The following is a 17,507-nucleotide window of genomic DNA, read 5'->3' as shown; positions in this document are numbered from 1 at the left end:
TTAAATAGAAAAGTATTTTTTAATTTGTTTTGTTGTGCAATGTTGGAAAAAGTAATTCTTACCTTAAAGTACATGGGGAGGACTAACTAGATATAAGTCAATGAAGCATAGCGTCAATTGTTAGTAAGGTTCTTTATAGGTGTTAGAATCTATTATTACACTATTCATATTTTTCTGAGTGAGCTAAATTCAAAAATTACCAGTAACTATTGAATGAGCATTAGTGTTACTCTTAATCATGGTAGATTAAATCCATAATATTACATTCTATCATTTAATTCATATGTTTTTCAATGAAGCAGTCAGATTTTTAATGAAAGTATTGTTGCATTTGGAAAGTGCTAAAATATGATTGTTGCTTTTGAGGATAAAAGGCTTTTCACTTATATATTATAAGGTACATAAAATATGCCATTGAAGCCTGCATGAAAATTTAGTATTTAAATTGCTCAATAAGATCAGAGCTCCAATGTAATTTAGTTACTATAGAATTAACAATTTAGGTTGTACGTCTGAAGAAATAAATGCCATTCTTTTTTGTTGTTGTTATTCATTTTCCTAGTTTGAAGTCCTGAGGGAGAGAGAAAGGGAAGAGATATGATCTTCATGGAATACTATAGAATCTTGAAGGGCTGTAATTTAGAAAGAACCAGTTTGTTTTATACAAAGTAAGTATCCAGTTCCTTTAGTGGATTCCTAACTGTTGTTTGATGACTTGTGCCAAGCACTACGGTATCATTATGGTCACACCCCTTCCATTAATAGACTCTCATTTTCAAGTGTTCTTTACAGGGCACAAGCACATAAATGACTATCAACCTGCAGCGGAATGTAGAAGCCATGAGGGAAGACTTCAGCTACCAAGCTTGTTTCTCCTGCCCAATGTGAACATACCTGCCAACTAACAGAACCACGCCACTCAAGAACTATTACACACTTAAGGCAATTCTATATGTAGTGTGTATATATCCTATCAGCCTTTCTTTAACTCTCCTCACGTGTGTAATACATGTTGTATGATTATGTGCTAAACATGCTCTTGTACCTATACACGATGTATTCACATACCCATAACGTGTATATGCCTCATCGGAACCATCCTGACTTCTCCAACTATGAACAAAAAAGTGAATATATTTTATAGTCTAGTTGTTCATTTAGTGTGAATACTTAAGTGATGTAGTTTATGCCTGTCACAGTGTAAGAACATGAACTTAGGTTTGGATTCACACAGAGGAATGTTAATTTTTAATCCAATATTTCTTGTGGCTTTTTGATAATTTTTGTTGTTTTCAGTTAAAAAATGGTATACTTTTATGGTCTGCCTTATGTTCACATTGTTTAATCTACTCCTTTGCATAAGTTTTTCTATGCATGTGGCACCAAGGACTCGACCCGGGTCTTTGTGCATGCTAGGTAAGCACTCTACGACTAGGCCAAACTCCCGGCCCCCCTTGCATAAGTTTTTAAAGAATCAACATGGAGTAGGAGTTTATAAGAATATTAATAGATGGCAATGAAAGCATAGTGTTTTGTTTCTCATTTTTCTATTAATGGCAGCTCTTCTTCCTTTCATTATTAGGAAAGAATATGGTTGAGGCACAGAAGCCCTGGCCTTTGAATGTGGTCTTCTGTGAACTGATCAAGTAAAACAGGGCCTTTGGCGTCAGTTCTTTCTCTTACAAGGTAGTGCATCTTCCTTCTCCAGGATGCTATGAGCACAGTAAATGAATAACTAGTCAAACCAAAAAATAAATCTTCGAGTTCATCATTCCTCTATAAAAAAGCTTGCAAAATGGTATATTAAGGACACAATGGTAAAGAAGTTACATATGGATTTCATTTCCTTAAATAATATGTTATCCTATGCAAATAGGAAAAAGAATATGGTAAATTTATTTATTTCCCCTCACAGCAAGTATCTGAGATTTATCTTTCTGGTCTGCAGAACCTATATTCTCTGAGGTAAACCAGGGCAATAAAGTGGGAAAATAAATGATGTCTTAGAGAAAGGATATGGAGTATGGGCAATGATAACAAATTTGCTTTACCTTGATTATGAATGATTAGAAAAGCAAGGAAATGATAAAATGATTAAGGTGATAAATGTGTTAATTACTCGGACTGATGTTTACAAGTAATGAGACATCACATTGTGTACACTATTTTGTGTCAGTCCAGGGGGAGAGGATGTAGCCTGATATCTGTTGAGTGACTAAACTGTGTGGCTTTGCTGTGAGTAATGTGATTCTTAGGTTTTTTGATTGCTGGCTTCTAGCCAGATAATCTGCAACACCATCCTTATAAACAGTGCACAGTAAATTTACCATGTTTAGAAGTGACAAGATGCCAAGCAACCACTCAGATTTCTAAGAGGCACTTAAATAAATTGATGTTTGTTCTTCTTCAGAGGAGGCTAAGTGAGCATCCATCAGGACACTGCTAAGCTTGTGCACAGAGTCACTGGGAATTTTAGACAAAGAAGCAGAAATGAAACAAGTATGGGAGGAAATGAATATTTCTTCGTTTTGTCTTGTTCAGGTACAAACACAATCCCCTGCAGGGAGTGAAGTGGCCAGGGTCAAAACCCAATGTGTTAAGACTCGGCTTCTTGCAGAAGCACAGGCAGGAGATATCTTCTGACCTTGGAGTACTGCCCACCTCCTGTCTGGGTCTTCCCGCTGTGGAACTGATTGGTGTGGATCGTGTCCCTTCCAGAAGAAATGATCCATCATCTTAGGGACTCAATAAAATCAGTGATCTCATTTCTTCATCTGAGAGAAACTATCTAGTGTTAGAATGGGTTGCATGAGATTTCCTTGCTCTTAAGACTCATAATTAGAGCGAGTAACTAACTGCCTTTTCTAGATCTAATTGCTATACCTATAACACACATATCTCTCCAGCAAGTACTTAATCTCACATTTGTTAGGAATGACCAGATTATGTCCTTAGGTATTTTACCCTCATGGTAAAACCCCTAACCTACGGCCTTTGGATCACTTCTTGGTACATTGTGTACCAAATGTGTAGAGCCTGGAACAAACTCTACTTCTGTGGGTTTGCTATTTCCTTCATCATTCTGTGCTATTAAGAGTAAGAGATTTAAGGCAACGAAAGTAGGTGTATGTAAAATACAAAAGAAAAAAATAATGTTTCAAGAGATGACAACCTTTTAACATGAAAATTATCTGGGACAATTTAAAGAATTGTTCTGATTTAATACAAAGATATCTAGATATCTTTGGGTTTTGCCTGTGGCAAATCGTGACCTTTTGGAAAATGCAAGGGCCAAGTTGGTGGCATCTACTGTCCACACACTTTACCATCTGGTCCTGTGCTTCCACCTCAGTAACAAAGAGAGAGGTGAATCAATACAAAAATCTATGAAAAAAATTTTGGAAAGAAGGATTGGGGACTTTAACTTAGTTGTAAATTGCTTCTCTAGCACACACAAGGTTCTAGGTTCAATCCTGAGTATTGAAAAAAAAGAAGAAAAAATGCATAATCCTAGGGAATCAAGCACTTTTCCCAGTTAGGCTTCAAATTTATTATCCTCTTGCCTCTGCCTCCTGAGTAGTTGGGATTACCTGCCACCGTGCCCAGGTGAATACAGTAGGTTCTAATGAACAGCATCCCTAGCTATTAATTTATGGACCATAAGGTGTGGTTGGAGGCTGTAAGTCTCAAGCCTGGGGAGCTCAAAGATCAATGTGATTTTATTGATTTCCAGTGTACATCCCTTTGCTCATATATCAGCACTATCTTGGACTGACTACCATGAGAACATGATTATTTTTCCCCTAATTCCCAGGATAGCCTTAACGCAAATCCTGCATCTGGGTGATGATACGCTCAGCAAGATTTTTGGCCTTGCTTATCTCGCTTGAATATATCCTAATGGCCAATATTTGATTAATCTTTCTAAAGCATCATGCTATACACATTCACCCCTGTTCTTTAAAGCTTTAAGAACTTTCTACATTTGAATTCCTTTTCATTCTTACGTGACCTCCTACAGGAGCTGCTGAGATCATCCTCTTTAAATTACACCCCAGGAAATACAGAACCACTGTACCATCTCTAAGATGTGGGGGTGAGAATCCCCATCTCATCTGTTATAACTGGTTATAATTACATCTCATGGGGATTACTCGGGCCACTTGTCACCTCCCCGAGTACATATTCATCTACATAAGAAAGAATAAATGATTTTTAACCAATTCACTTCATTAAGTAGCCATGAGAACCAGATATTACCCACCATCTCTTCAGAATGCCCTGCCCTTAGTAACTGCTCCATAAATGGAAAAGTTTTCGTAAGTTTGCTTAAATCTGACAGCCTGGCTTTCAATATATCTTCATCATTGTAATTGTTTAAGCCCTAGCTTGCCTCAGTGTCCTCCTAAATGCCTATCTGAACCATAAACTAGATTGCCTGGTAGTACCACAGAATATTTAGAATTCAATGCTTTTAAACACCAAGGTGTTGGTTAGGCTGTTGGTATATCCCTACCATCAGTTGACCCAGAGTCATATGCAATAGTTTTAGGCTTCAAAGTAAAAAGCTCTGAAGTTATTGCCCAGTTTCAGAAAGCAGAGCCTTAAATATGTCATCACGGAAACCCCATCAGACAGTCTATGTAACCATAGGTATTGAAGTCCTAATATCGGATACATATGTGTAGTGACTCATAGTGGCTGGAAATAGTGCCAATGCCTTGAACATTCTGTTTGTGTGCTCTAGGACTTGGAGCACATGACTAATATCTCATCAGGCAATTTACAAGTATTATAGGAACACTAAGCCTGTAGGGCCTTTGCTTCAAGTACCCTTCTATCTTGTCCTTTCATTTCTCAGTGCTCTGATGCCCTGTCCATGAAATAAAAAGCCATCCAGCTAGCTTGCATGCTGCAGTGATTTTATAATAATACAAGGAATAAGTTCGTCTCCTACATAATATTACTAATGGAGATGACTTTTTTGTTTTTATTTTTGCCAGTCCTGGAGCTTGAACTCAGGGCCTGGCCACTGTCCATGAGTTTTCTCAAGGCAAGTGCTCTACCAATGAAGCCACGACACTTCCACCTTTTTCTGTGTATATGGTATCAAGGAATCAAATACAAGGTTTCGTACATGCTAGGCAAGCACTCTACCACTAGATCACACTCTCAGCTGCAACTTTTTCCTTTTTTCTTCTTCTTTTTTTTTTTTTTACCAGTCCTGGGCATTAGCTCCAGGCCTGAGCACTGTCAGACTTTCTCAAGGCTAGAGCTATACCACCTGAGCCTCAGTATCATTTCTGGCTTTTTTTCTGTGAATGTGGTACCGAGGAATGGAACCCAGGTCTTCATGCATGCTAGGCAAGCACTCTACCACTAGGCCAAACTCTCAGTCCCTTTATTCAATATTATAAACATGTTTTTTTTTCTCTGAGTTGTTTATTTAAAAAAATTAAGTTTTTTTTACATTAGACATATGGGTTTATATCCCACTCATGTTAATCATAGCTTCTTGATAAACCAGAAATCCAAACTCAATTTGTAAGAATAAATTTTTTAAAATTAATACATATGAAACAATGGGTAACTGTGCAGTGCAATAATAGTAAGTGCTACTATTGTAAGTAAGAGATAGCTGGGCAATGGTCACTTACACCTGTAATCCTAGCTACTCAGATGGCTGCAATCTGTGTATCAGGGTTCAAAGCCAGCCTAGGCAGGAAAAGTCCATGATATTCTTATCTACAACCGATCTCCAGAAGAAGCCAGAAGTAGAGCGAGTAGCAAGGGGACCTCACATAGATCCTCAATTCAAACCTCAGGACTGGGACACAATGATGTAAGTGATAATATTTTTAACTAGCTGAAAACTATGTCCAGAGAGAAATTATGTCTATCACAAAAGGGCAGGTGGTTTACATCTAAAGATATTATCTGAAATGCTCCAGGCCAAACACACTCACCCCTCCCCAATCCTCACAAATTGTATCATTATAACCTAATTATTTCTAACTTCATGTACAAATTGTTCCTCTTCATCCAAAAACTCCTGGTCTCAAATCACGTTCTATAATTATGTGAATTGTTTCTCATTAGAAAAGAATGAAATAGGAAATGAATCATAGCTCACATGTAGCTGATGTAGTAACAACTATCTAAGTATCTATGTCCAAGAAGCATTATATGCAAATGAGGTATCAGTAAGGAAAAAATCAATATATAAGGATGTTTGCCCCCCTTCAATCCTTTAGGTCATGGGGCTTGAACTTGGCCTACACACTGTCCCTGAGCTCTTAAGCGCAAGGCTACTGCCCTACCTCTGGGCCTGGGCATTGTTCCTGAGTTCTTCAGCTCAAGGCCAACTCCCTACCCTTGAGCCAAGCCCTACTTCCCATTTTTTAGTGATTAATTAGAGATAAGAGTCTCAGGTCCTGTGCTGGCTTTGAATCTTGATCCTCAGATTTCAGCCTCCTGAGTAGCTAGGATTACAGGCAAGAGCTACCTTACCAGGCTTATTTTTGTATCTGTAATCTACATTTTTATATTTCTTCCAAGACATGATGCCATATGAAATATTTTGAAGTGTATTCACTGGAAGTGCATAAATCTGTATGCATTGAAAAGGTGTTGCTCAAATATAAAACTTAAAGGCAGTTATATTAGGAATCCTATCTATGTATCCTCCTTTCAATAAGTAAAAGTATCAATTTCACTATCATATCTAAATTATTATGTCAAATTTGACCATCAAATACCAGTGATGAAACATTTGAAAGACTGAGAGAATCTTACTTTCACCCAAAATATAAACAGTAACAACAACAACAAAATACCAACGCATCAGGACAACTGGTGACACTCAATTCACTCCTTCCTTCCTTCCTTCCTCCCTCCCTCTCTTCCTCCCTCCCTCCCCTTCCTTCCTTCCTTCCTTCCTTCCTTCCTTCCTTCCTTCCTTCCTTCCTTCCTTCCTTCTTTTTCTCTCTCTCTTTCTTTCCTTCCCTCCTTCCTTTCCTTTCTTTCTTGTCTCCTTTCCTTTTTGTTCTTCTTATTTTTTGTAGTTATTGAGGTTTGTTTTGTGTGTGTGTATGTGCTTTTGTAGGTCATGAGGCTTGAACTCTGGGCCTGGGCACTGTCTCTGAGCAATTCAGTTCAAGACTAGTGTTCTACCTTTGTGAGCCACAGCATCACTTCCAGTTTTCTTGTGATTAACTGGAGATAACCGTCTCAGGGACTCTGGTGCCCAGGCTGGCTTTGAGTAGCTAGGATTACAGGCATGAGCCACCAATGCCTGGCTTGTAATATTGAGGTTTAAACTCAAGGCCTCACACTTTCCAGGCAGGTACTCTACCTTTTAAGTCACTGTACAGTCCAGCATCTAATTCTCAAATTGAATATTTCAACACAGTGCTTTACTTCTAATTTCAATAATAAAGATCTAAAATCAAATATGCATTTTTCCACAAAGTAACACTACTGTTTGCTAGAACTACTAACAAGATACAGATCCTGAAAATTGCAACATAACTATTTGAAAAATAACATTCAATTCATCTTCTTTCCTCATCCTGAGAAATAGATACCATGTCTCATCCAACCACCATCACCACTACCTTTTCCCCGAAACATCATTCACATAACAGCTGGTTAGAAACGTGGTTGAAATTTCATGACTAAGGCTCATTTGTCTTTTGGGCGTAGACACGTTTTACTTGTAGAAAGGTTTGTAAGGCATGGTCCATAGGAGCAATGGCAGAATCAATTCCTGACATGCTCTTGTAGTTGGAAGCACATTTCAAGAACATTTTTTGCTCACACTCACTATTCACTCCTCTTGAAAGTGCAAAGGAGTGGAATATATTTTTGAATGGCCATTTTTAAATCTCATAGAGCTGGTGCTTTATGTGAATGAAAAGATTTAGCAACATGATACCTATTAGTTAGAAACCAGGAGACAGAAGGATTTAGAAGATACTGCACTGCCAGAAGTGTCTGAAATCACAAGAATGTTTTACACATGCATTATCCAATGCAAGTCCTTGACGTTTTACATATGGCATTAGCTGACATGAGTCCTTGCATTGTGGCTAGCCTGGGTGGGGTAATTAAAATCTTAAAGTTCAAGTATTAGTTTAGTTTTATGAAAATCAGCTAAGGAAATGGGTAGCTTTTTGGAATTAACACACCAATCAAATATCCAAATGATACTTCACAGGCATTCATCAAAGTTTACAAGGAATCTACCCAATGTTTAATTTACCCTCAAACTATTCTACAAATATATACACATGTATATATATATACATGTTTATGTATATATGCATATATACATGCATACACAAATATACATGTGTATGTGGTTGTAAAATCAGTGTCGATTTTAAATAAATCTATTGTTCATCAGCTGAAACTATTTCAAGCTTATTCTATTTAATCTGGATTTTTCCATGTTCTCCATGGCTTTACAAAGAGAAAGAAAAACATTTAAAGGAACTTGTCAATTGCTTCTCTATTTTGTGATTTCTACAATACGGTATCTGAAAGACAATTTAAAAAAGGAAAAGAAAAAAAAACTCATAATGGAGTATGAGAACTGCCAGTAATAGTAACAGTAAAACAACTTGGAGTGTTTGGTGAGGAGGGAAGCAGATGTGGTAGATTTAAGTAGAGCGATCTTTAATTTCCACTCTCATCAAAATAGGAGGTGTACAGGTCAACAATCAGATAAAATGGAAAGCTAGCAAATTTTTAAATGAGTTTTTCCAGCATAGAAGACTGCAACCCTAGGGTTCAGTAACTCAGAAGCTTTGAGAGCCCTTAAACATTATCCCACTTCAAATGGTTCCACAGATATACAAGTAATCTGAAACCCAGAGAATACACTCAGTGTCCTTTAGTAATAGCTAAGCTTGACCCTAGTTCTCCCAGTGTGTATCCTTCCACTGTGACTGTCCCTCTGCCTATACTGAGCACAGACTGGTCCTTGAGTAGACCAAGAGCCTCATCTCCATCCCATGGGGCCCAAACTCTGATGAGCAGAAAATAAAAAGTATTTTAACTACAAAATTCTGCTTGACACAAAGGCTCCTTCACTGTAGGCATGCAGACTCAAGCAATTGACACAAGTTCACCAAGTATAAAATGGAGATGAAGTTTACATGGAGATTTTTTTTTAAGTCTCACACGCCTTTTTTTTTTTTTTGACACAGTAGCTTATACTCTATTTGCAAGTTTTGTGGGTTCAACTCAGACAGTTCCAAGTTACAAAGCCAATGAATACTCCTTATGCTTCGATGACTCCATAGAATAGAAGATAGCAAGATATAAAATGTGATTATTGTAAGGAAGGAAGACCCATTGTTATCCTTTTACAGCTTTTACCATCAGCCTCAACATTCTCGATTTGCAAGAAACAAAACAAAACAAGAAAAACTTAGTGGGTTGATTTCAAAGAGAAAAACTGGATTGTAGAAGTTCTCTCTAGATTTTTGTTATTCTGTAAAGCACAATGATCTAGATGTCTTTAAGTCAGAAAAAGGAAAAGGAACAATTAGCCTGCATGTTTCATGAATTTTGAAAAGTCAGTTATTGTCAATTTGAGTTATAGTGTACATGAAAGGTCCCATGGTTTTATTTGTCATTTCATGGCATGTAATAGTAGGAGGAAAATCCTGTCTCAGGGACTATGCCAAAAAAGAAAAAAAAAGATGATAGAATGAATTTGCTTTATTGCCTAAATTTCAACAGCTTGCTTGGGTTCTCAGATAATCTCCTACTGTTAAATGCCACACTATTGCTGATAAGATCAAAAGATAAATAACAGTGCTCATTTTAAATGTCATGTACTTTGAGTCTTACACCATGCTCTTATAAGTGAATCCATATGAGACAAAGCAAATGCTAGTAGTGCTTGGGGCTTACATTCTGGTGTTGCCCGTCTTGTTGATGATTACAGATTTTCCTGTCTGATCCACATTGTGATCCAATCCAAAGTAAGCTGCCACCCGGTGGACAAGCATTCTCTGATAGGAGGACATCTGTGGGAACTTTTTGTAATGGTTACTGAAACACAGTTAAAAGAAAGAGTGGAGTCAGCATTTTCCTTTCTGCTTCCAGAGGAAATTTTGCAGGTAGGCACACCACTGTTCTTTGGCATCCAAACCCCTTAAGGCTTATTGGATTTCGGGGCTCAGTCAGCTCCCCACTGTCAGATGAAATTTCCACTTGTTATGGACTCATTGATTAAGCTACAATATGGGTCATTGTTTCAGAGTTGCACATTTCTCTTGCCAAGGAACTTAGTGTCAATTGGCACATATCGTGCTTTCATCCGTGTCACTTCATCAACTGAGTGAGGCACAGGACAAATGATGTGATATAATACATGACTGTAGATGCCTATCTGGAGAGGCATCACCAAAGGCAGCACAATAATTTCCAGGCATAACTGACAACAGCCAGCTGGAGCCCATGAAAAAAAACGATAATAAAAATAGAAAGGGTTGCTTATTCAATGCTAAACAGTGGCCCCCAGTTTAGGGCCATTTGGTTAGAAATTTAACAAGCAAGATCAACACATGACCCCAGTCACAGTTTTAATCAGGGCTCAACTCCAATACCACCTCCATCTGACCAAGAAACTGTCTTAAACAATGTCTTGTCTATTCCCCGCAGAAGGAACAATGAAACCCAAATATTAAACTAAGATGCATCATAAAGTTTGCCAGCATTGCAATTCACATACTTGGTGTCACCAATGAAATCAATAATTTCCTGCTCCATTTTCAAGAGGATCAGCCTGTCCCTGCAAAACAAATGTTAAAAATCAACAGTTTTGTTTTTGTTTTCTGTTTATTTTTCAGAGTTTCTATTTCTCAAGGACTTAAATAGTATATTAGCTGCCCTGAAAAGGTGATTGACATGGGTGTGCTTATAAATCTATAGCTAATGTATCTTTGAAAACGGCTCTTCATTCATTTGCATTTCTCTATAATCAAGATTATTATATTTGTAAAGGGTTTCACAGTTTGTCAATGATTTTTTAAAACTATTTATGGCATGCATGGTATTAGGATTGTAATGCACAGTAGATAAAAATATATTTTAGCTTAACTAGAAACTGGAATGACACAAAATTCAGATATTGCTTTTAGATAGGTATGTAACTATTTGGAGCATCACTGATTGATTAAACATTAGTCGTTTCCATTCTCATTTTTCTTTCCCATCAGCCAGCTATCTTTTCCTCACCAAGAGAGAAAGCCTGGTGTTAACTAGGTGTGAAAGCCATCTACAACCATAAAATGCAAACCACTAACAGGAAAGAGAAATGCAGGACATTGTCTCTTTAAGAGACACACACACACACACACACACACACACACACACACACACACTCACACGCACACATACACAGACAAATACACACACATATTACACCTGACTTCTTAACAGCTGTTTGATTAACAACTTCATAAGATTCTATTTGAACCTACTCAAAATAAGAAGCTTAGTTAATAATTTACCTGGAATTATTCTTTAAAGTGTTAATTAGAAACTCGTGTAAGTCTATGCCTGTAGAATCCGTGTATTCTTGGCTGCAATCTGCAATAAACAGGATGGAGTTGTCAGGAATGAGGGTGGCAAGGTGGGGCAGAAAAGGATTTGTCAACCTTTTGCTCTTTGCTCAGGTAAATTTGAGATGCAATGCTTGGTATGAAAATATTCGTTCCCTAAACCTGCAACCTGACAGTATAGCAGCAGAATAAAAATGAATCTGGAGAACTGAAGGGATCCTGACTGTGGAGACTCCTCAGTGTCACACGGGAGGGAGTGTGCATGTGCAGTGCGCCATTTTCACACGTGCTCTCTGCATTGGAACCAGCCAATGTACAGCCTTTATATAATAGGCACTCCCAGCACACAGAGGTCTCACAAGTTTGAGATCTCCTACGCCCGTGTTCTCTTAAAACAGAGAAGGTAAAGAAAATGGTTTCAAGAATATCTAAAGGCTAATCTCGATGTCAAATTTTATGATATTATCTGAGCAAAAATTATTTATTGAATCGTTAATGGGAAGGTACATTTTACTTATGAAACTTAAATATGTAAGGCAAAATATTCCTCTTCAAGTGCTTATGTATATAAACCAAACTTCATACTTAAAAGAAAGAATATCTAAAGGCTAATTTGTACAAAATCTAGGAGGGCATTAGATACTTCCAAGTCTTTCAGATCTCCTGAGGCTGGATAAAACTTGTTTTTGAGAATTGGCTTAGTGATCCCAACTCCCTTTCTCTCTGTATACCCTGAGTTTTACCTAGCAGTATCAGAGACAAACTTACAAGCAGAAATGTAGCTTAAAGTTATATTAACGAGGGAATGTCACTTCTCAACAACTTGTCAGATGTCTGAACCCTTATCACATATTTAAAAACAGCCTCCGTCAAGCTGTACGTCTAAGGAACTGTTTATTTGAACTTGAGATACTTTGTATAATAATTTGTATGGTAACTATTTGATAAGTCTGGGCTGGATTTAGGAGGAATATCTCATTTTTGAAAACTATTTATTGAGATAGAGTGATATTTCTGACTATTGATGCGTGCAAGCTCAAAGTCTTCCATGTCTTATTGGTATATCCATCTGTGCTTTGGGGACTATATCAGTCATTGAATGAAAACCATTCATTCAAAAGAAAGTCTGTTGAGATTGTTTTGGGAATGGAGCATGAGGACGAGTAATGGAGGAGGTGAGTGCCTATTGTAAGCACATATGCCCTCACCACAAGGAACCTCCTTGTATAACTAATTCACGAGAGGGAAGATGGTAAGGGGAGTTGCTAATCCAGTTGCCATGTGTCTGTTAAGACATTCAACAATCAAAGTCAACTGTGCTGATAAACCAGATTTGAAATATATTTATATTGGAAGGAAGAAATTTCATTGTGAATCTGAAGAAACCTATGCTTCTAAGAACAACCACTCTTGTTTCAGAGATGGACTGTGAACAGAAAAAGAAGCAAGTTCACATCTTTTTACACACACACATACTACACATGTAACATTATCTTGGTGACTGCCAGGAGATGCAGATCTGGGTCCACTCTGGACTATTATCTGATTTTTGTGTGCACCAATTGAATACATGAAGAAAACGTTATTACATTCACCTTTTGATAACATTCTGATCTTGGGCTTTTCAGAGGTTTTATCTTTGTTTTTATCCTTTTCTTTTTCTCTTTCAGAGTCATCTTTCCTAGATTTATCCTCCTCTTGCAGGCTGGGGAAACTGGAAAGCTGTAAATGAATTGATTCCTGTTGGGGAGAAAATATAATAATTTAGGGCGAGATTTAATCATCTTGATCTGGTTTCCATTTTGCACAGAGGATAGTAAGTACAGGAAAAAGAAACCAGGTGCAGATTTCTCTCTCTTTTTTTTTCTTCTTGAATGATAAAAAATAAATAAATAAATTTGTCAGAAAAAATAATTGGCCTGTAAGGTGAATTGAACTTCAGAAGTCAAGGAGAGGTCATGAGAAACACCTAGCATTAAAACTTTGTCTCATGAATATTAACCTTAATCAAATTAAAATCCTGTAGATCACAAGTTGTATTTTCCCTACAGGTTTATTTTTAATTCTTCTATCAGCAAGATTACATCAGAGCTACTGTCAGTTCTAAAAAAAGACTTCTGTTATATCTCCTAATAAGGAAAAATTGGCAGAAACAAAGAAAGACAGATTTTAAGAACTATAATTACAGATAGAACAGACATTAAATCCCAATAGCCAGCTTACAATAAAAACACTGTCTTAGAACTATGTCAGTGATGATTTAGACTACTATAATAAACAAAATGATGTAACAATAGGAATTCCACGTTTGGATTATCATAATTTATTTGAGATGGCACTAGCAGATCATTATAATTTATAGCTAAAATAAGCACTATCTTTTAGAAATGTAAGAAGCAAGACTGTACTTCTGTTAATTATATATCAACATTGTTTTTTTTAAAAGAATAGTCTCAACTTTTCCTGTATCACCTGAACTGATGATATGATTTGTATGACATCAACCCTATATAATACTGGAACTGGAGTTAGATTATCTACTTTGTGGTAAAAATGATTATTTTATATGAATTCACAATTGATAATCATTTGTTCCAATAGTTTGAAGAAACGTGAGCCAAATCATGTTTTCTGTTTCTTTTTTTTTCTTTTTGAGTAAGTATGCTACAATTAAAACTACTGAAAAAATTCTATGCCCATTTGCTCTCATGCAAGAGATCACTTGGTGAGAAAGTCTTACACTGTAAGGGAAAAATATTCCCAGTGACTAATTAACTGTGTATCTCAAAGCAAAGCTTATATGTGCTCTTTCTACACGTGACCGGATGCTCACTCTATGTATGACATGTGAGCTTGACTTTCAAACCCTCTCTATGCAGGGATTTATAATGATGTTGGGCAAATCTTGATAAATCTAACAAATCTAAAACAAAGTTCTCTCATTGTTTGAGAAGGACACCATTGTGAACTTCCGGCTTGAATAAAGTCATCAGGCAGAGGCAAAAAAGACGAAAAAAAAAAAACCATAATGTAGAGAATGAGGTAAAACTTGTTCTCATAAATATTTATCTATTCTGGGTTTTATGAATACCCTGTGTTTAGCCTAGACTTGGACATACACTAAATGTGTAAAAACTGCTTGTAATTTGCTATTAGACTTATTGTCACATGATTTGAAAGACCAAAGTATTTATCTACAAGGATTCACATAGCCGCTGGGGTTACTTGGCTTCTTGGGATCAGGAAAACCCGAACATTGCTCACTAAGAAGACATAGCTGGGTCTGTGACGAGGAAGAATGAATTCATCAACTGATGAAGAGGGAGTATGGCACTGGGGCCATGAAAGTGGTCTCATTGCTTCTTCAAAACCAATCGAACCAATCAGCCTCTGTAAGTTTAAATCCAATAATCAAAGAGGCTTGGAAACATAAATGCAAGAACACAGGCAAAAAGACATCCACTATGAAAAATGTACTGATGCCATGTGTTGGCAAGTATTGTACTCAGAAAAGAAAGAACACTGTATTTTCTATACATAAAAACACATCAATGTGTTGAAAGAACACGCAAAAAGTGCTTGGAGTTGGTAAAAAACAATCTCTTATTTTTTAATATTTTTATTGAGATGCTCAATAATAAAATACAAGTGTTAAATAAATACATTGGTACAGGATAAGTTTATATCCAACAACAGTAAGAGAATGATTCAAGTTGCAGAAATACACTGGTATGCAAGTAATATAACATTAGAAAAGCAAACTTCCTTAAACTCAAGGACAGACTCAGGTGTGGGTCCGAGATCAAGTAATACAGGGAGAAAGGGTCCCACAGGAAAATGAAGGCAATATTCCGAATAATGTGCATATACAAACACCAGGAAAGTGATACAATCCATGTACTGTGCACTTCTGCCACTATTCTCTGGGATTTAGTCCACACTTGCTTTTTTGTCTGTTTGTTTGGCTGGTTTTTGGTAAGTGCCGATGATAATGAAGGCATGGAATCTAAGCTCAAAAGACTGGCTGCTTAAGAAAGTAGCATGTCCTCTTGATGACATGTGTATATAGGTGATTATTTTCTTTTGAGTCCCATGTTCGCACCATTCCTCAGCTAACCAAAGGAAAGCATGCAGGCTCTAGTTCTCCCTACAAAGCTAGTCTTGTTTTCTGAACTTGGAATCAACAGCACCAAAGCACCGCTTTCATCTTAGTTCTCTGCACCAATGAGATGGAGAAACTAGACTTAGGTCCGTGATGGACTCTACGATACAGATAATCTCATTCACCCCATGCCTTGTCAAAAGATATAAAGGACTGATTAAGTCTAGAGAAAACTATCCTCCTTTGCCTGGCATTAGGAGTTGGAAACAACTGGGTCCCTACATTCCCCAGAGTCTGTCATTTCGCAGAGTGAACACAGGGTATGTGCAGTACATTACAAGCCATCAGTCTACATTTAATAATACAAGCCAGGATATTCACATCATTCCCCTTCTTCAATCTCCATTAAAAATAGAAAGCACAAATAAAATGCGGAAGGAAAGCCACACATTTCTCAGAACCCAAGTAAAAGAGAGCAGGTCTATGAAACAGAGTAATTGGCTACTGAATGATAGCCTGTCCGTGCCTTAGGACATGAATAGCATGTCAAGAAAATGAAGCTTGGAAAAAAAATACTCTTAGGACAAAAGTCTATAAGGAATTTATTTTTGGTCCTTTTAAAGAAAGTGCTCTCAATGCTCTCTGAATTGACAAACAGAATTTAGAGGGTTTCAATTAAAGTAGAGAAACACAAAACCAAAGCAAACACAAATAATGATATCATAATCAATTTTCCCTCCCTTGGGCACAGACAAATCATTTTACAAATAGTCTTGACTGCTCTCAGCCTCTGAGAAAATAAGCAACATTTTCAGCAGCAAGACTATTTTTATAGAAATTTAATGTGATGCCTAAAAGGCAAATGAAAATAAATAAGATGTGAAGTTTCCCATTTTGTCATGGAAGAATTTAGTTGGAATTTAAATTTTAGGCCCTAAAACTCTTTCTACAAGGAACAAAAATAAATGTAAGGGTATGCAGCAATATATTAGTAATATCAAGCTCAGATTCATTTCTGGACAACATTTTATAATACCAAGAAACTCCACCAAAGGCCATGAAAGCATTTCTCCAATGTTTAATGGACTTATGCATTATTCCTTTAAGGTTCCTATGAGCCAACTGCAATGTTTCTTATAGGCAAGTGTATTTTGGGGAGCTGAGGTAAACCATCTCCAAAAAGAAAGGAGATGGGATAACTTAGGACTATATTTGGTTCAGCCTTATCAGGAGAGAGAGAGAAAGAGAGAGGAGAGAGAGCCTTTGAGGAAGTTCAGCACTACTGTGGTTACTTTTTAAAGTATTAAGCTAAATTCTTTTGAATTCCTTCCCATTTGCAGTGTTCAGAGAGTCTGGAAAAAAACAAATGTAATACTCTGTAATAAACTTAAAAAAACTCTTGGAAAAACATCTCATCAATATGAGATGATGCATATCAATATTTTCTTTTCATTATGTATCCCCCTCCCCTCCCCACAAAACACTGTAGTTTAGTGTCCAACGAAGCATCATGCACCCAAAGACAAGTCTAGGTCATGCAATCAACAATACTGACAGGGGATATACCTGATCCTGCAGACCTTCACCCCCTGGTCTGGCTGATGACTCCTCACAGACTGCAAGACTCCGCGTCAGTTTACCTTTTCCAGCTCCTGACTGAGGTTGGGGTTGAGAAAAGGGAAGGAATGGAAAATAAAGAAAAACAAACAGAAAGCCTTCTCAGGCAATCAGTCAGCTCGTCTCCAAGTTTACAGGACATTCCCAAATCAAAGTTTTTACATCCACACTCCAAGACTGATGTTTGCTACGGAGTCTATCAGGGCCAA

At 37.1% G+C, this 17,507-nt stretch overlaps 1 protein-coding gene across 9 annotated transcripts in view; it reads right to left on the bottom strand.

Moving 5' to 3' along the window:
• Arpp21 (cAMP regulated phosphoprotein 21) overlaps positions 1-17,507 on the bottom strand; it is a 161,746-nt gene that overhangs the window by 93,259 nt on the left and 50,980 nt on the right. For all 9 annotated transcript variants that reach the window (XM_090351871.1, XM_090351874.1, XM_090351873.1 and 6 more), the window contains exons 5-9: positions 17,248-17,337; positions 13,175-13,319; positions 11,529-11,607; positions 10,748-10,807; positions 9,925-10,065 (exon numbers count right to left, since the gene is read on the bottom strand). In XM_090351871.1, coding sequence (XP_090207997.1) covers positions 9,925-10,065; positions 10,748-10,807; positions 11,529-11,607; positions 13,175-13,319; positions 17,248-17,337 — 515 coding nt within the window. The remainder of the gene's footprint in view (positions 1-9,924; positions 10,066-10,747; positions 10,808-11,528; positions 11,608-13,174; positions 13,320-17,247; positions 17,338-17,507) is intronic.

The sequence above is a fragment of the Megascapheus bottae genome, chromosome 18, assembly GCF_031878675.1.
Source record: "Megascapheus bottae isolate mThoBot1 chromosome 18, mThoBot2.hap1, whole genome shotgun sequence".
Lineage (NCBI taxonomy): Eukaryota > Metazoa > Chordata > Mammalia > Rodentia > Geomyidae > Megascapheus > Megascapheus bottae.
The sequence above is the reverse complement of the archived record's forward strand: the minus strand, read 5'-3'. Positions and strand labels throughout refer to the sequence as shown.